The sequence below is a fragment of the Osmia bicornis genome, chromosome 3, assembly GCF_907164935.1.
Source record: "Osmia bicornis bicornis chromosome 3, iOsmBic2.1, whole genome shotgun sequence".
NCBI classification, from domain to species: Eukaryota; Metazoa; Arthropoda; class Insecta; order Hymenoptera; family Megachilidae; genus Osmia; species Osmia bicornis.
Genome location: NC_060218.1, coordinates 9932427 through 9952717, shown reverse-complemented (window position 1 = coordinate 9952717; position 20291 = coordinate 9932427). Strand labels below are relative to the sequence as shown.

At 32.1% G+C, this 20291-nt stretch overlaps 1 protein-coding gene across 8 annotated transcripts; it reads left to right on the top strand.

Annotated features, from left to right (window-relative positions):
- Nucleotides 1-126: 126 nt before the first annotated feature.
- LOC114874284 (glycoprotein 3-alpha-L-fucosyltransferase A) lies at nt 127-17781 on the top strand. 8 transcript variants are annotated; one of them, XM_029183452.2, is made up of 8 exons: nt 127-364; nt 6550-6793; nt 7113-7202; nt 8240-8431; nt 9026-9250; nt 9346-9534; nt 9625-9860; nt 10674-17781. In XM_029183452.2, the coding sequence occupies exons 2-8, from the start codon at nt 6632-6634 to the stop codon at nt 11023-11025; spliced, it is 1446 nt and encodes a 481-aa protein (XP_029039285.1). In that variant the 5' UTR covers nt 127-364; nt 6550-6631; the 3' UTR covers nt 11026-17781. The 8 variants fall into 8 exon arrangements, with proteins under 8 accessions (XP_029039285.1, XP_029039279.1, XP_029039287.1 ...); XM_029183446.2 differs by having other exon boundaries at nt 9343-9534; XM_029183451.2 differs by lacking the exon at nt 127-364 and adding an exon at nt 2330-2672 and having other exon boundaries at nt 9343-9534.
- Nucleotides 17782-20291: the final 2510 nt, after the last annotated feature.

The window sequence follows — 20291 nt, the reverse complement described above, 5'->3', positions numbered from 1 at the left end:
GGGCAAAGGGGGTGAAAAGGAGTACCGTTCAACGCGCAGCGTCCACGGAAGGGAAAAGGAACTGCGCATACCCAGAGGTGGAATAGGGAGACGTGGAGGAGGAGTAGGAACAGCAGGAAAAAGAGGTAGCGCCGGAGTAGGAGGAGGATGTAGCGAGAGTACAGAAGCGACGGGCTAGGCCAACCGTCTACTACGTGAACTGCTCGATCAGGAATGAATAATCTCGCGCATAGGTGGTGCCCGACGTGAAGGATTTGGACATGTGACCAAGGGTGGGTGCATCATCGAGGTGCATCTTCGTGGTGCACTGTTACTCGTATCTCGCGGCTAAACACGTGGTTTACTCCAACGCCTTTTTGAAATGGTAAGTTCAGCTGCCCTCGGCACTTTTTCTTCGTCAATTCGCGATATTCTTCGTATCGCATGCTACGAAACAGTCAATTCAGGGAACATTCGCACAGCGTTCAGGACGCTCCATGGTCTTTGCTATCGTACATTTTAACCTAATAACGATTATTATTCTTCGAAAACTTGATGAACAAATTGTCAATTTAAAAAAGGAGAATTGTGCCGGTATTTTTCAAAATTTCTTCGATATGACAATCAAAAGTTTTTCAGTAAAGATTGATGGTGCTAGATTAAATTCTACAGAAAACTCATGTTGATATTTCATTTTCGGGAGCGGTTCTTATTGCACCCTTCAAGGTAAAGTTTTATAACGCTAGATTTTATTATAATTAATAAAATTATAAATAAAGGAATTGAATAAAATTTAAGTTTTTTTTGTACATGCATTCGTAACAGTAAACGATTTGAGATAAAACGTTGCATAACTTTTTAAATAACTTTATGTGATTAGTTTTACCTTCTTAACTATGCAAACTTGCGAACATCAAGGTGCTGTTTAGTATGTATCTATACCCGGGACTGATAAATAGCTTCGTATAGAAATTAGACTGGCAAACAGTTCCAAAAATATCGAGTTTTAATGGAGTTATTTACATTATAAAATTTCGAAATTATATTACACGAACACTGTACTATATTATTGAATTAAATTTGCATAAAATTAATTATGTTCCTTAGTATAATAAATAGAGATCAAAAAAAGAACAAGATATTTTAATTTTTTAATTTTATGCTCTAATTTAATTATCAGAAGATGTTACAAATACTGCCAAAGCTAGAAATCAATTTTTAAAAAGTTATGCTATTTACGAATATCAAAAATTTACTTTTATTACAATGAAATATTTCAACATATGGTCGTAACGTATCAACCGTATACGATTTTATATGTTCGTTATCATAGAAAATAAATAATAATATTGTAAAGTGGTTGATACGTGTTATGTGCAATGTAACTTATGTTATGTGTATATAATGTTCAATTATGTGGAAAGTGTACATGGGTATTTACATACTAGGGGTTTCGATCTAAATGGATTTGACACGCTCAATTAAGATTGTAATCGGAACAGAGATAAGTTGTTTTATGACAGTCTAATCTGGTATTTGCGTGTGATATTTTCTCTTTTAAATAATTCATCCCCAAAATCTGTAATCTTTTTATGTATATGCAAAATATGGATTTATAAGTCCCTAAACAACTGATACCGCTAAAAAAAGAACAGAAAGATGATATCAGCAGTTTCATATATTTTTTTATATCATCACTTCGCTTTTATGTCCTTTACACATCGTGTTAACAATGCTTTAAAAAAAAAAAGAAATTTCACGAGGCTTTTAACGATCGCTTAAAAAAGAGATCTTGATAGTAAATTAATAATAGAAGCAAAGTACATATACGGATTGTGTAACTTAAACAATTATTCATAATTGAGGCTAGGGTATCATTAATAAAATGAAACGAAAATATCAAGAACTTTTCTTAATTGAAGTGGAAAGGTCTATTCAAACATTGGAGTAGTTTCAGTTCATTTTGTTAAAAGCTTGTGTGACTTTAATTTGATCTTCAAAGCTTTACAATGAATTGTGTACATATAAAGTCTTTGTGTACAATCCGGTAAATCGTCTTTTTATACTTATTGAAAAGTGTATGCGCGTTTGTTCGATTTTTACAATTACTCTTTAAAAAAACGAACTTGCTTTGAAAAAATAAGTGAAACTTACAGGGAGTTCTGAAATTACCTGACAAACTGAGATAATATTTGTTTATAACTCTGTAATAAAACGCTTATTACTGAATTTTGTTTAATATTTCTTTCTTGTATTTGTCTGTGGATTAAGAAAAATTGTGGAAAAAAATATTTTGCACTTGCAGTTTTACTCGTCGATACCTCCGATACGAAATATCGAGGTTACCGTAGAAAGCACGAGGGGGTGAATTAGGAAGTGGGCGTAAAGGTTGATTCATGCTGTTACGATACTCTATAGCTGCTCCTCTGACAATATTTCGATAATAGAATAGATAACGTTAATACCGCCTTATACAATGGGCGATCAAAGTATTATGAACAGCGATAGTTTTTGATTTTATTTAGGGGATCTTTTCTTTTTTTTTAACATAACAATAGATTTTGGTATGGTATGTTAATAACAGTGGAATAACCTGGAATCTAAGTTTTTATAAATAATATATTTGAGCTGTTTACTGACAGCTATAGAAGTTTGCTGACTATACATAACAAATCGATGGATACCTACGTCAAGTACGAAAACTTTCCTTTATTACTGGTAATTAAGTATTTTCTTTAGTTAAATTTGATTCTGATAAATCTTCCATAAAAAAAATATGATTTTATATAACGTTTTGTAAATAGTGGTATAGAATTATAATCTATTCTTTCTTTCTCTTTATAATACAATGGTTCGAAGTGATCCTCGAACTCTTTCATTGAGATATTTCTACAGAAAGAAGTATTAGAAGAACTTAGAATTATCTGGCAGAGTTTCTGCGATAAATTTGATGGAGGCACAAACTGGTCATCCTATACATTTTACTTAAACCGGTGTAACTTCTTCCTGTGGCGATATTTCAAAGAAAGAATGTTTACCAGAGCTTCAAAAACGATTTCGAAATTGAAAGAAGCTATCACTGCTGGAACAAGACTTATCATCTGACCTATATGCTCATACAGATAGTAGATTTAAAAATCGCCTTACTAGTTTAAGTGCATATTTAATTTAGTCGATTTCGTCTAAAATATTTTCTTCTGTATCTTCAACCTATCTTTTCGCGTGTAATCGACCACTTTTCACTTACGGAGGCTCTGTAACAAAGGCACTATTGTTACCGTTTGAGAGCAGTCCATCGTATTTTTGGAGAACTGAAAGTTGAGATTAAATATGCGGGTACATTAAAATGCAACTCGTGGTAGTACGTGTAAGAGCATAACGATGAAACCGAGGTGAAATCTATGAGTTTCCTGTTACACGTTTCGCTATTAAAACTCTTTGTCATTACATCCTGGGAGGTAACAATTGGAAAAAAAAATCTAATGTCACGTTATTTAGGTTATCTTGATCCCATTAGAGCATACCTACATATGTTTACAAGATTATGCGCGTTGAATTTATCATCATGTATTTCAAATTAATATCTGAGATAATCGGAACATAGATTATCTATTACGTAATTTAAACTATGGTAGTATCATATTTACCGTTAGTCACGAAAGCTTCGTACGTACAACTCGTAAGAGAACTATTGATTACAATAAATAATAATAGAATAATACATATCGGAGTTTAGATTCAGCTTTTCAAATTTTTTTTCATAATTTATTAGTAATTAATTTACAATTTTGTAATTACATTTGTGGAAGGTAAAGAAATTTTTAAATGTCTTCATTGTTTCATCTTCATTGAAAATAATGAATTGTAGCAGGGCGCGTTAAGAAAGAGTGACGTCCTTAAAGGTACAATTAAAGTTCAGTGGGTGTTGACACTAATTAAATCGTATACGCTCGTAATAATTACCAGTATCTCAAGGTTTTGCAATTCGTGTCAACTACGTGTCAACTTTCTTTTTTTCAACTTTAGTTCTACAAATATGCCATCTTGAAACTATTTTTCTAAATAGATTGGTTATAAATTTAATATTTCATCATTGTTTTATTAAAAACTTCTAACTGCTTTCCATTTGAATAAAAATGAACCTTTTTCCTTAATCATCTTTTTGAACAAATTTTTTAATTGACTGCTATTTTTGGTCTCTTGTTATATTTTATTTTGTTATACACACTCACTGTATATTTGGTTATTATCCATTACCCCCTAATGATAAGATATTCATGGGTGCGCAACATGATGCTTCGAAGACTATCATAGGCCATCAGTAATATTTAGATGGTCTAAAAGTCAACACGAAGTTCTTTTAACGGTGCACCGTGATTGAGGTATAGTATCTACTTGTTTTAATTTGGGTTTATTCCGTCTAAATTTTCTCGTCAATGAGATTATGTTTAAGACGAAGTTCCATTTTGTGCTTGTTACAGTGTAAGTTATACTTTCGATAGAATAGAATAAGGTGGTCCCCTGAGATTGTTGCATTGCACTCTGCACATAGCTAGTTCTCTTGTTATCAGATGCTTCTGGGAAGGATTGTTGTTCAAAACTGACTTCACAATTTTTAAAAAATTATTCCGTCTTAAATAGTGACCGGAAACTTTTGATCGCGACTGTATCTGACTATAAAAATTTAAGATAACATGTTCGGAGAAATTTGTACATAGTATCGATTGATAAATACGACTCAATAAAAAAGTATTTTCAAAAGCACCTAAGTTATTTTTATTTACACTTTCCTAGATGTTATAATGAAATTTTTACATTTCACAAATTTTTGTCACGCTAGAATCAAGATTTTTTTTTAAATTTGAAGCAGAATAGGAAATAATAAATTTTGTGAGATTTTAATACTAATTAATTTTTAACATTCAAAAATGGTTTGAACTAAAATTATATTTAAAATGTTGATTTTAAACATTGTTCGTCGCAAAAGTTTGAACATTTCAAATAACGATAGGAAAAAGTGATAAACGTTTATTATCAATTTTGTAATGATTGAAATAAGCTGATAATGACAGTGAGATATAACCGATATATTGATCGTACATGCTACATATCAGAAATTAAATGAAGTTGTATAACTGATATTTTTCCCAGTTCCCGTTCACCTTTATAAAGTGCACCATGCCAATAAACGCAACAATAGTCGCAAATATGATCTTTTAAACGGTATTAAGGTTAGTGACATTTATTTGCTTTTAAACATTTGAAATAATGTATTAATATCATTTTAAATTAATTCTACATTTTTCATTTTACTTATACTTATCCTAAGTTTATATCAGGGAATTAAATTGATATCAGTGAACGTAGCTTAGATAGTAGCATTTGATAACACATAAAGTTGATTATGGGATATGAAATTGTCTGTTTTTATATTATCTGTAATCAAGAATAATGTTTTCTTTCATTGACGTAAACTTTGCTTTCTGTTCATATTGGTACCTTCTTCCAGTCTATTTGCACCCTAAAGGTGTAAATTAACCGGAAGAATGGACCGCATGAAATTCACAGTACACATTCGAAAGGTTCTCCGTTACGTTAAATTTGCACCATTCGGGTCAACGGTTTGCATATTACGTATTCAATCAACACAATTACTTATTTTTAGCTTCAAAAATATAACAATTCTACAGCTGTAATAATACAGTTAATGAAACATCTTTTAAGTGCGCGCGTGTATTCAAATGGCAATATTTAAATAAAAAAGATTTATATTTCCGTAGAAAACTCGTCGGCGTTGTTACGTTTATCTCTGATATTTCAAGTGTTAGGCTGCACTTTGAATTCATCAATCATTTTTGTTGAATGCATCGGAGAGGTAAAAAGAAGTAGAAGTGAATCGGTCGACCTGTTTTACTAATTAAATATTTCCGAATCGGAGGGAACGATAAAAATTTCGATAGGAATGCAGTTTCATTGATAATTACCTAGCGGAAACGACGAAGGACGTGTGATACTACAGTAAACAAGATTTTTATTATCACTGTTTAGAAAGATAAGTGAAAATATGTGAAGTATAATTACATAAAAAGAGGAAGTCCGATAGATATGACATTTGTACATATAATACTTATGTATTCTTAATATTCGAAGAAATAAGCTAGAAATACCGTGGAATAATTGTAGGATAAAAATCTTAATAATAAATCACGATCGTGGCTATGCGAGTTGAACCAGGGGATTATTGGAACTCTGCAGGAATTTGTTAAATCAATGTGGTTTCCCTGCATGTGTATAGTACCGCGCATAGTGCGCTTCCCCTAGGGAAAATGGCGGTGTAGGCGAAAGAGCTTCGCCATTCGCGCGTAAACATTTACTTGCAAAAATTTTGTTGTTTTGTACGAAAATTGTACGAAAATTTCTTACGTAAACTATGCATAACGCATTTTAATTGTAATTTTAATTGTAATTCCTTCACCTGTATCGCTATTTTCTTTGGGGAAGTCTTCCGTACTTATCACTGTACTATCTACACCTATCTAATTATAAATTTATTTAATTTTCTGTTTTCAGCGTCACTAAATGGATATCGAGGTTCAGGCGAGAAACAGCGCATGGATAGATAAGAATCTTTGACAAAGAGGAAACGTGCGGCATGGGTCTGCCGCGTCTCTCCTTGAAGGGATACTTTTTCTATGTGTTATGTTCTTCTGGCTTGCTGTTGGTTCTCCTGAATCTGTTACAGGACGAGATATGGCATCGTATGCGACCGCATCCCGGACAAACTCCATCCGTTCGAATTGCCGACAGTACCAAGGTATTTTATTATTAATATTCTTATTTTAATATTTCGATATATACTTAACAAAAGTGTATTGGTATACTATATCTTGATAGTGAAAGAATGATAAAAATATCAACTTTTAAATATTTCGAAATTTACTTCTAAATCCTTTTCTAAACCCTTCTATTTTATACTTTTTGAAATTTCATAACAAATGCAATCTCTAGATGTTATTTGATTATAAATATAACGAAAGTAAGCTTTGAAAAGTTACCATTTAAAGATGCGTAGAAAATACAAAAAATAATGTTAGAACACGTTGAGAACATGTAAATACCGAATTTCGATGCAGATGAAACAAAATTGGCCAACAAAGTCGAGGAAAACAACAATGCATATTCTGCAGACTCAGGGAAAAGCGAAGAAAAAGCTTCTAGCGGAGGTACAGTTATTAAACTGTAGTATCCATAGATGGTGATAGTAACACAAGTACCAAACGCAAAAACCACACCTGAGACAGCCTTTAGATCTATATTGACAATTGTCATTAGGAAGCTTTAGTATCTTGTTCATAGTACTCTAGGCATCAGGGAAGAGCCTTAACAATATCATCTGGATATTTAGAAAAATTATATTACATTTTAAACCAGCTATGCTCAAAAGGAGCGCACGCCGCGCTGGGCGCTCGAGACCGTCGGGCTTGTCGTTGGCTACGTTGTCTCTACTACTGCATGTCTCGCTCGGTGGTGGGAAGGTATAGCAATGCTGGAGCGCTCTCCCCACTCTCAAACGACTCGCTAGTCCACAATAGTGCGTCCGTGCCCGTGTTATTGCCCTGGGCGTAAGTACTGTCCCGCTGACAAGAAGTCCGCTGAGAATAACGCAATCTGATTGGTCGCGCCTCACCCCAGCTAACAATACTCTCGGTCGCGACGCATGATTGGTCGAAGCTGTCACGTGACTGATAAGGCTCCTATAAAAATAGGATAGGCCGGTCAATGTGTACGTAGTACTCCCTCTTGCCCCTATATCGTCCTACGAGATTTCTTGTGAGCGAAGGACAGTACATATGTATTAAAAAGCGCAGTATTTTCCTAATAAATGAAACGAATCTTCCTAATCGGTCGGCAATGTATTTACCCATAATTATAATACTATGGACCGACCGTAAGATTGCTTCCAATTTTCTTCCTCCCATTACTTAGGATTCTCCTCCAGCCATCTAGCTTTCAGTTAAAGTTTATTGTTCAGTTAGCGACGTTATTGGCTGTTCATATGCTTACAATTATTAGTAAGATCAATTTGCGATCATAGACAGAAATAATGAATTGAGAAGCACAGTGTAAATGAACCTTATCGTTAGAACAAGAGAGAGAAATGCTTTTAGCATACTTAATATTAGCTAGAACCCAGTAGCTATAAGAGAGATAGTTTGAAAAGAAGAATAGTTTTGTTGAACACTGTTTGTATTGTTGAAAGGTTTTCAACTTAACTGGCACGACGATTCTATCGCGCAACAGTATAGAATCTATGGATCCATCGAAAAGACCTTGGTACATGAAAGGCGGGACCAGAAGACCATATCCCGTCGTGAAATCCCGTCGCACGGGTCGAAGGTTGGCGCGATTGTGGCCGGATGAAGATGCTTATGACGATCGCGTCACGAATCAAGTAAGATTTAATAACAATCGGTATAATTAGAATAATTGTCGATAAAATGCGTTCCAAAAAAATATGCGCGGTTTTCGAGTACTATAAACATCTAAATAATTGTTTAAAATTTATTTTAATTTTATTGATTTATCACAGAACTTGCAACCCAGTTAAACATTTAAGCAAAACTAATTCCATTGTATGTGAAAATTCGTTCTCTGAATAGACTGGCAAGTCCATAATTTTCTGTTTTGAAATGAATCACCTAATTATGTTTTTGTTCTAAAGCGTACTAAACGACAATGGGGACATTGTGCTCCACCTTCTCATTCAAATTGCGCATAGGCATATAGTACGTACATCTTGATTTTCACCCTTTCTTCTTCGGCACAATACGGTATGCTATATATACACTACTGCCCTAAAATAGGGTTACAGAAGAGTGGAGATATATATCTTGAACGAATATAAATTTTTTCTTCACTCTTGCGTTTATTTGTTTTTTCCTCAAGGGTGCATTAAAATTATAAAATATATACCTACATTTATTATATATTTTATAGATTTTATTATAAGGAGGTGTTAAGGGTTAAAATTACTTCTTTTTTATAGTTAATGTACGTACCTACCGATTATAACAAAACGACCGCGGAACATCAACTAAAGAAAATAATGGTTCCGCATGGAATGCCGGAGGCAAAAGCTGGACCCGACATATTTCTCCAACATCGTTGCCCAGTAAACACTTGCACGATCGTTAGGGACAATCCAGACGAAGCTGATTTAATTCTTTTTAAAGATTACATAACTCACGTGGGAAGAAGATCGCCGAGTCAAGTATGTAACGGTGACTCGAGTTCTATCTTTATTTTAAAAAATTTGTTAATTATTTCTATATGTATCTTGAATGAGACTGATGCGATTTTCAGCAGGTGTGGATGCTGTATTTTTTAGAGTGCCCTTATCACACACAGAGCGTGAAGAATGCGTACATTAATTGGACAGCAACTTATCGTCGCGACAGCGATATAGTTGCACCCTACGAAAGATGGCAGTATTACGATCCCAGTATCACACAAATACCACAAACATTCAATTATGCAGCAAATAAAACTAAAAAGGTAATGATAATTATATTATTACAGATTTTTAGGATTAATGGGGTGTTTTATATCAACCTGTACGTTTATGTATATTTCAATTCATTCTAGGTGGCATGGTTCGTTTCTAATTGTCATCCACGAAATCAACGTATGCATTACGCTAAAGAACTGTCGAAATACATACAGGTGGATATTTATGGAACTTGTGGTACTTTGCGATGTCCACGTTCGCAATCTCAAGCGTGTTTCGAAATGCTCGACGAGGACTACAAATTTTATCTTGCCTTTGAGAACTCGAATTGCAAGGATTACATCACGGAAAAATTCTTCGTCAATGGTCTTGGGTATGATATTTCATAATATATAATTACATTAAAATGATTAATCATAAGTGAACATTTGAAAGATCCTCAATTTATAGTTACATATCCATCATTGTTATGGATACATAACATAGCAGAAATACGTACAAATGATACATACAGGGCCTATTAACATTTTATTTAGGTTGTTACAATAATTGCCAAAGTGTACTCAGTACATAGTTGTTACAACCCTCATTTAGTGCTCTCCGGTGCATGTAGTGGGTTTCAAGATACTCTCTTGCCCTACTCTGCTGAAGTGTGTTGTCTTCGCCGAGATTTTGGGATAAGGGTTACCGATGTCAGAAACTGGGATGCAGTTATTATTTATCATACGTATTCGAAATAATAATTACGTATGCTTAATAGAAACTCGTTTCTTCAGTACTAAAACGTACTTTGTAAATTTTCATTAATTCAACTCTCGGATGGCGGACCATGGAGAGGGGCCCAATTTTAATTCAATTTTGTATATCATATTATTATAATTTTCTAAATTTTACACCCTGTAATAGAACATTTTTTCTTCAGTACTAAAATGTATTTAGTAAATTTTCATTAATTCAACCCTTGGATGGCGGATCATGGAGAGAGGCACAATTTTAATTCAAATATTGTATTTCTCTTAAAAATTATTCTTCCAGTATATAAAACCCTGTGATTAAAAATATTTTAATTCAAATTTTATCCTTGTATACGTTTCGTAAGTTTGGGTCACAATTAACGCAGGCTCCGCTGTTCAATGGTTAAACTATCAATGACAAATGATTAAATATATTTTTATTTTCAATTTAGGCACAACGTTTTGCCGATCGTGATGGGTGCGCACCCAACGGATTACGCCCGTAGCGCGCCGTATCGTTCGTACATTCACGTGGACGAGTTCGAATCTCCGAAAGAATTAGCCGAATACCTTCATCGTCTGGATCGCGACGACGAGCTGTACAATTCGTATTTCCGTTGGAAGGGTACCGGCGAATTTATTAATACGTATTTTTGGTGCCGAGTTTGTGCCATGCTGCACGACGAACGACCACCGAAATTTTACAAGGATGTCAACGAATGGTGGCGAGGCGATGGCATATGCACGACGACTTCCTGGCGCGAACACGATCAGACTCGTGCAGGAAATCTGAAAACCACCTGAACAGTCCTCTACGAGGTTTGGCTAATTTGTACGAAACGACGCGACGCGTCTTCTATATGCTTTCATTGAAAGAATCATCTGGACTTCCAAAGGATGTTAAAAATTTTACCGATACGGACGGGACGGCTTGCTCTGTCGCTTTTCGTTGGTCGCGTGATTAATTTGATGCGACAGTTTTATGGGAAATTAATAGGTTTTCACGAGTTCAGTGTTAACAAGTCTGGGTAGTCCGTTAATTGAAGAAAAAGACTGCCGATTACGAATTTGATGAAACACAAAGAGCTAGGAGTATTTGAATCTGTATTTTTTGACAAACAACAAGGATTTTTACACAAATCAATTGAACTGCTTCGCTATTTTCGACGAACATAGTTGCATATGTTTGTGTGATTGGGAAAATTTTATTTAGAATTTTTTTTTTTTAATTAAGAGTTTATAGTTGCATCAACAATTGATTATGATTATTTTTAATTAACTGTAAGCTTTCTTTTGTAAAGTTGTTTAAATTTTTTTCTAACTACTGTTAGTTTTGTAAAAAGTACTACAACTATAGTGAGTTGAAAAAGCGAACTGTTTTATACATTTATTAATACATAGTGAACATTGACGTAGTTTGATGTGAAATTGGAAGATATTAAAAAATGTTGACGTGATTAATTTAAAAAAGAGACATACATTAAAAGCACAATGTCTTGTTAAAGTTGCATTTAAACTTGATATTTAATAACAAAGATACACTACAGGTAGAATACAAAATAAATTTATTTCGATTTTCTAATTTTCTAACAGCTGACTATTTATGAAATTGAAATGTGTAAAATATCGCAGGCAAAATGAAAATAGATTAGTACTTGTCGCTTTCAAAGCTAAAGGTACTAGGTATTACAACTAAGGTATAGTGTTGTGATTATTATTATAATTATTCAGGTATAATAGTAATTTTTATTTATGTTAATAATACCTTAGAAAGATACGGAATAGAATTATGAAATGGTCCTGGTTAAAATATAACAAATTTTTGTTTAATTACTTAAGCATTACAATGGTGATATACTATGATTATTTTTATTTTTCTTGTGTGTTTTATACTCAAAGATTGTCTCTAAGCATCAAAATTAATTCGTTCAATAGCACGACCCTTGCATTGATCACACAAAATAAATTCTATTATCATTGAATATAGGAAATAGAAGAAAATAGAAGAACATTGTACAATAGCGAAAAATTCGATCGTATACAGATTAATGTAATTCTAAATGTTCCTGGAACGTCAACGATGTAAGCACACTATCTTCGTCCAATATTCGGATAAATATTCATATGAGTGCACGTTTACATTCAATGAATATTTATCCGATAAAATATTCATGTGGGTTCGAAATCAGAGCATGGTTATATTCCAAAGCTTGTTTTACCAAATATCAGTAAATTGCAGATTCTATTAATTTGCTTAAGATATATACAGCATGAAGTAATAATCCTTTCCATACAAAACAGTAATTTGCATAAATTTTTAAATCGTTTGCACTTATCAAATAGGATCAGATCAAATACTTCGAATTTGAAAACTTGAGTGCTGCAATGAAATATTAACATTAATCTGATATAAATATTATGTTTACAAGATTTCATTAGAAGTCGTATAAGAAAATATCCAAAGAAATTTTTTATTAGATTAGATGTATACTTTACTTCTTTAATATCTTTAATTATTAAGTAAAGAGAAAATATTGTTACGATAGTATACCTTATCGAGACCAAAGAAATTTTGTAAGAAGCTTTTAGATGATTTATTCGAAGCAATGGAAAAGTTTATTGCTACATTCTGTATAATAAATTGCACTCTCGTATGAGACACTGTTTGATCGAAAACATTGAACTCTTTCAAACATTGAAGTCTTTCAAAGTGTGATGTCTACAATTTTACTTGTTAATAGATAACGATAGATCTAATGAATATTAAAATCAATGTACAATGTTAGAATAATAATTTTTTTAGACTATTCTCAGATTTTAAAGCATCGGATGGCTTTCGAAATTCTAAGGCTACTCATTGAAAGTGGAATTGATAAATAATAGAAAATCGTAGTAAGGAAACGTTTACATGCAAATGAAAATTGCTTACCGTTTCTACAACTGTTTTTTGCATTATGGAATTTATTGTTTCCGTATATTCGAACCTACACGGGTAAATCACCGATTTAAGCCATTATTTGGATCAACGCCGGGTTAAGGGATGGTCTAAAGTCTAAGGGATGCTACAACCATAAGGCCCACTTACAGGCTTTCCATTTAGTATTTCATTATATTTAAAATAATTTTCAATTTTTGAATCAAGTTTATCAATTAAGAGCCCTGTTATAGGCTCCCTATTTATTACTTTATTTTATTTAGAATAAATTTCAATATTCGAACCAAGTTTATCAACCAAGAATCCTATTATAGGTCTTCTATTTAATATTTTTCATTATATTTAAAATAAATTTCAATTTTTCAATCAAGTTTATTAACCAAGGGTTCTGTTATAAGCCCTCCATTTAATATTTTATTTTATTTAGAACAAATTTCAATTTTTGTACCAAATTTATTAACCCAGGGGCCTTCGAAAGGTTGATAGCCCCGGGATCCAAAAATCTTAATCCGGCATTGAGGCTATAATTCGATGAATTGTTGACAGTGGTCTTCGCTTGATACGTTGTACAAGTTTTTACTTCATGTTCATCGAACCATTATTGTATCATTTAGATGCAGAAGAAGCAATATGGTTCATCGTTCAGGGTTGCTAATCACTATCATAGACATGCCACTTTTATGTAAGCGACTCTCATTGAGAAAATTTTCGTGTTATGCAAATGTACGTTTAATACATTGTACATATACCGTCGTTAAGTGTAAAATGTCATCAAGCATGCGAGATAATTGAGAGATCTAGTCAAATGCGACCTTATGGAAGAATTTCTTCGAATCATTCTAATCGCTATGTAGGCAGCGAGTACCTGTTTCAATGATTCCTAGTATAACTTAATTTCGACTCAATTAATACAACGTTAGATTAATTTAAACGATCATTTAAATGATTATTTACTGAGAGAATCGTTGTCTGACCCATTTATTAACTTTATGCAATGTTTCTAGTGGGTCTGCGATTTTCTCATTAGGAAATTTTCCTCGTCATAGTAATTTCATTACTGTTTCATTCAATTCCGTACTTAATATTCTTACATTTTGCTGAAGTTTAAATGTTTTCGAATAATAATTACCTACATGAAAAATTACAATGACGAGGAAAATTTGCTGTCAATTTATTGGTCAGTGTTCAATAGGTGTTAAAGATATTGAATGTATCGTGTACTTACATTGCAATTACAAAGTTCTGGCATTTGGAACTTCTTGCAGGATGATATTGATATCGCTATTATTCGCAAAGCAGTGAGTATGCATATCAAAAGTTGATTTAGAAAGTCAAATATTATTTTGTGTTTAATTATCTAGTCGTAATTAATTTTGTTTCAACTTTCAACTATTCAATTAAGGGAAAATCATCCCTTGCAATGCATAAAAGTGTCAGAATTTAACATGCAAAAAATGTCTTATTAGAAAAATTTCAATATTTAAAGGCTTTACAAAAATAATGTATCGCTTCGAGCAACTGCATTATTTTTAAGTTAATTTCCTATCGAGGACATATCAATCAATCAATTAAATAATCAAACAGCTGACTGTCTGTTTGAAACAAGTTACATAAGGACATGGGGTGTGAGCTTTTGTGAATAGTTAATGGTTAATTAAGCAAATCTCACTGCTAAACCAGAAAATAATTAACAATTGATACCGTGCATCAGGAAATAGTACATGTGCTATTCGTAAACAAACGAAAGAATTGCATAAACACCAACATAAGAAATTTTGAGCTAAATATTTCAATTTTCTACGTATACTTATGTATATAGCGTTAAGAATCGTAAAGGATCGTAATTTTTTAATTTATTAACGTTTCACCTCGCATTATTCATTTTTCAAAATTTATAAATTTCTTTACAAGATTATTATTATTATTATTATTTCTATCCACTATAAAATTGCGATATTTTGATAAAATATTGTAAAGCTTGTTTCAACACAGTGATTATACAAAGTAGTGAAATATTAATTACTATACAGGAAATTTTTAAAATTGGAGAAAGATATGATCATAGCACAGTGAAAACAACCTTCATACCTGTTACTTTAAATTCATTTTTTATTTTTAAATAATAGACGTTAGTATGAAATTGAGAAATAAGAATAAACGCGAGCTCGATGGAAGAAAACAAAAATAAACGAAGTGTAAAGAATTCGCTTGTAAGGCTAGCATAGCTCAAAATACGTAGCTCAAAAATACTTTTGGCCGTTGTAGTTTGGAAAAATGTAAGCTCAAAAAGATAACTAAAATGAGATATAGTATAGACATATTGCACATTCGAAACGCACGCGATCGAGTTACTTAATTGTGGATTCTACCACAGCTTTCAATCGGTTCCTATGTAATGTCGATTTTTCCGAGTACGCACAAGCAAGCTAGATATTTAGATAATTAAGCAATCGATTATTGATTGATTATTCCATAGGGAAATTGATTGGTCTGGCTGGAGAACACGATACTAATCATATCGAGAAGTGTGAGATAACCAAAATAATTTTCTCATATTTCAGTCATATTGACGATCCGCATTTGTGCACTGTCGTTTTTGATTTCTTTCGCTGTAACACGCGATATCGCGTGATTGATCGTTAACCCTTTAATATACGCGTCAGTGATAATCTAACGAGGATATTAAAAGAAAAGACATTTTGATAAAATGGCAATATTTTGAACTTTATTTTTCGTTTCCTTTTTTCAATATCTCCAAAAAAAAGAAACTGGTAACAATTTCAAAATCCGAGTTTCTTTTTAAGCGTTTTGAAGATTCTGAACGGCAGTCTACTAATGTTCGATCGAATAATATTTTTTACTTCGATAAAAGTTTATTGATTTTAATCGAGGCTTTTAATTGCAAGTTAAACAACATGTTATTCCAAAGAATAGAATAATTGGTAGGTGGGAGTAACGCATAAAGATACGTAGCTGTATGTACGTATAGTTTGACAATTTTTTGAGAGCGACTTTTTAGGAACTTAACGCGAACTATTTTCTAGAATATTTTCATTCGAAGTGATTAATATTTTAAGATATTTATAAATAGATTCGTTGTATATGTAGATCATTTTACGTTACCGTTAGTAACAATTTCTAGGTATATGTATACCTACATTTTAGTGATCAATTGTTTTCAGCAATACTAATGCTAAGAACTCTGATTTTGAAAATTGTTAATTATTTATATTAACAAATTAATTGGTGATCATTTCAAGTTGATAATTGGTATTTAGTTGACTGTAAAATTATTTAGACGAGAAATTATTATAAAGTAGATCTAAATGAAATTTAGTAATTGTAACAAAGACACTAAATATGCAATCTTTGAAACAATCAGAGCTCGTAGAATCATGGATATTTCTTTATAAAAACTTTGAAATTAACAGATATAAAGGAACTAGTAGTACGATACCCTAAATATAGTATTTTAAATGTGCACGAAGATTCCATTAATTTATTTACTATTGGTGCTGATTACAATAATTGGTGCTGGTGTACGCCACGTTTTGACCATGTAATAAAACTTGTTTCTGGCGGTAAGCGTTAATTATAGAAAGTTAATGTATAAATAGAGCGATTGAAAATTATAAAATAGTATAATAAGAAAATAAGGCAAACATGTGCGCCGCTTGTTTCTTTCAACTTTAAATGAAATCCTTTCTTTTCACTGTATGAAAATTAGAAAAAAATATTAAATAGTCAAGATCACAGTTAGAATCAAAATAAGTATTCTGATTTTTCTTTGCATCGCATTGTGATGTATCAAAATTGCAAAATGCTCAAAAAAGATGCAATAAAATCAGATATATTTTGTAATTTTCTCAAAACAAGCTTTTTCTTCTTCTTACATACATTCTAGTGTACGTTAAAAGAAATCATTTTATCATAATGAACAACTGTGAAACATAATTTTCTAATAATTAAATATTTCTGTTCGATGTAAGAAGATGTTATTTAGATCGCACGTTTTCGAACTAGATAGCGCGATAATTTGTAAATAGTAATTTATGGTTATAATGGAGTGCTACGTGTGAAGAAATCCAACCGTAAATTATAACGACATTTAATGACATATTAATATTTGAAATTTGTAGATAAAATTGCAGAGTACGGCGAAAGAAATCTATTCTTTCGTTCTGTTTCATCGAAGACAAGGAATTAGTATGCCTCAATTAGTAACATTATAATGATCGACCATAATTGTGAGAATTATGTAAGTAAGCGTTACGTCGTAACACTTCAATTGGAGTATTTAATTGTTATCCCTATATTGTTCTTTATCAATTTCCATTCTATAACTTTCTTCTCGACAATCGCTTTTAATCAGAAATGAACTGTTTCTATGAAAACAGGTACACCGATTATGGTATCATTTTGTAAAACAGGCTTCCTTCGGCCTCGATTTTCTATAAATTTTAATCTGTTAATTTTTGAAACGATTTTAATATAAAAAGTGTTGGATTCTTTCGTTTTCAACTCCGTTCGTTCAATACAATTATTAATGTATTATGTATTTATATCGATGTTATGTATGTTCCTGATTATGGGAATAAAAATGAACACTATTCTTATGTTTGAAATAGTATTTGTTTCCTTATCCATTTCCTTGCTTCCGGATTTTTAATGAAACCTTTGTAACTTTGGTTTGGATAACGTTACAGTAAATTAATTAATTACAGCACCTATATTCTATAATTATTTTTTTTTTAATTCAGTTTCACATATACGTGCATATATCAGATAATTTCTTTAATGTTAACCAATAAAACCTTCTTTTCGATTTCCATACATACGACATGTAATCTTAACAAAATATACCATTTATTATTAATTGATAATTTTTGATCGCGCACTATAATATACCATAATTCATAAATTATAACACAAATTCTGCAGTAAATCGTATAAATGAATGAAAATAATTTATATTTCGCATTCACGTGTAACAAATTGCAGCAAAACGGTATTATAATATAATTAGTAAATGCAATTATTACAATTTGTATATTGGTAATTCAACAATAATAACAAAAGTTAGGTAATAATATACCTATTTTCATTTGATTTCTTGCATGATAATAATAATTTGTTTAAAAATTATCAATAATGTCGTGTGAGATTCATTAGTGTTCACAGTCTAATAGAGAAATTGATCCTCGTTAACGGAGCGATAATTTATTACACGCGTCGGTAGTTACAACGTCAATGGCGAATATCCGATCGTACGGTTTAATATGAAATTGTGCTGAAATAGACCATGGTATTGCTCGGAATTCAGTCTTCCGGATATAATCCCACAGTGTAAAACAATTTTAGTAATAGGAGGTAATTGTGCGTCACCAGTTTCGCTTCCTGAACATAAATGCTGTCAGTTAGGTTGCACTAAATCAAGAGAATAGGTGTTTGCCTCTTTAGGGCTTGTCCATTTACCACGTTTTAGGTATTCGGGGTGTTAAATACTACTGGTGTAGTAATGTTAATAAAAAAAAAACATAAATAACTTTTTCTTTCATTTAAAGATATTCTGAATTTTGGTAATATTGCTTCATGGATAAATTGTTATTATAATAATAACATTTTTATACCCAAGGTTATACTACCTTCTTTAGTTAAATATTAATATAATAATTAATTAAATGATTCATATGAACAAATGGTCCTCTCAAAAAAAAAAAATAATAAAAATACTCTGGCCATTTTACCCCAATCAACCCCATTTCGTTTAACCCTTGATACAATAACGATTGGCACGAATTTTTCAGGTGACCTGATATATATTTTCATTGCAACAGGTAAAGAGAATTATAGCAAATTAAAATAAACTCCGCTTGTTTAGGGAGAGATTTAAAAAGGGAAGGGAGAAAATGCGTAGGAAAATTATTTTAAGAGTCAAAGGGGCACAGCGTGCGGTGGCAAAGCGCGGTTAGTTCGAGGGGTTCGCTTTGGATAAAACAGCGTGAAAACGGTGTATATTCGTGGCTGATCGAGAAGTAGGGTGTAAACAAAAGACACCTCGAACCGGCTGCGCGACGATTACTAAAGGAGTCTAGATAAGCTCGACTAAGCACTAATCGACAGCACCGCCAGTCTCTTTCATCACAGGCGTAAGTAATTCGTTTAGTAATTTACTGAGCGGAGCGAATAAGAGTTACGACGAGGTGTTCTCGCATGAATTAACAAATGGTTCTGACGAGAATAACCATGCTAAGGTAACCATTACCGCATCATTCTGTAATCGATGAATTTCGCAAGCGTTGTTCTCTTCATCATAGGTAAGTTTCTCCTCTTCTTTTATATGATTTCATGCTATTTTATAAACAAACGTTTTTGAAATTCAACGCTTTGTACCTTTCATCGCGTTAAAAAGTTAAAAATTAATCGATTGGGTAATAAGAATTAGACTTCGAAGACAATTTATGTGGGGTAACGTGGAGATGGAAGCGGAAAATTGTTACAGCTATCGATAGGACTAATAAGATTATAAGGAACCAAGAAAATTGTCAAAGTGCACCTGTTATCATAAATGCAGTCTGAGTTAACGAATTATGCTGGAAATTTAGTCGGTAAACAAGCTAACGGAACTCGTAATTGAGTTTATTTCTCTATAAAGCATGGTTCGTTATCGTGTTCCTATATTAGAAAATTGCTACTAATTATCAAGGTATTTATCTGGAACGATACCTTTTATAAGGTACAATTACGAACAGAAATTTGTATCGGAAATCACAATATTGTTTCAACATGTTGATAATAATAAATTATTGATAAAGGATTCCTTTCAAGTTCAGCATATCTGAAAATCATTAATATTTTATTATATCGTGTATTAGATGCAAAATAAATGATTGCTGATAGAAAACATGTATAAATAAATATTCATTCGAGTACCATTTCATGCTAAAGAGAAATCAATATTGAAACGTATCGCTTGAATAAAATTTTTTGCAAGCAATATGTAATTTGCAAAAACTTGGCAAAAACTTGTGAAAGTAATTTCACGCTTCAATATGAATCACAATACGAAGATAAATATAAATATTAAAGGTGTCCCGAGATACAAAATACTAATTTACGTAGAAACATAAAACCA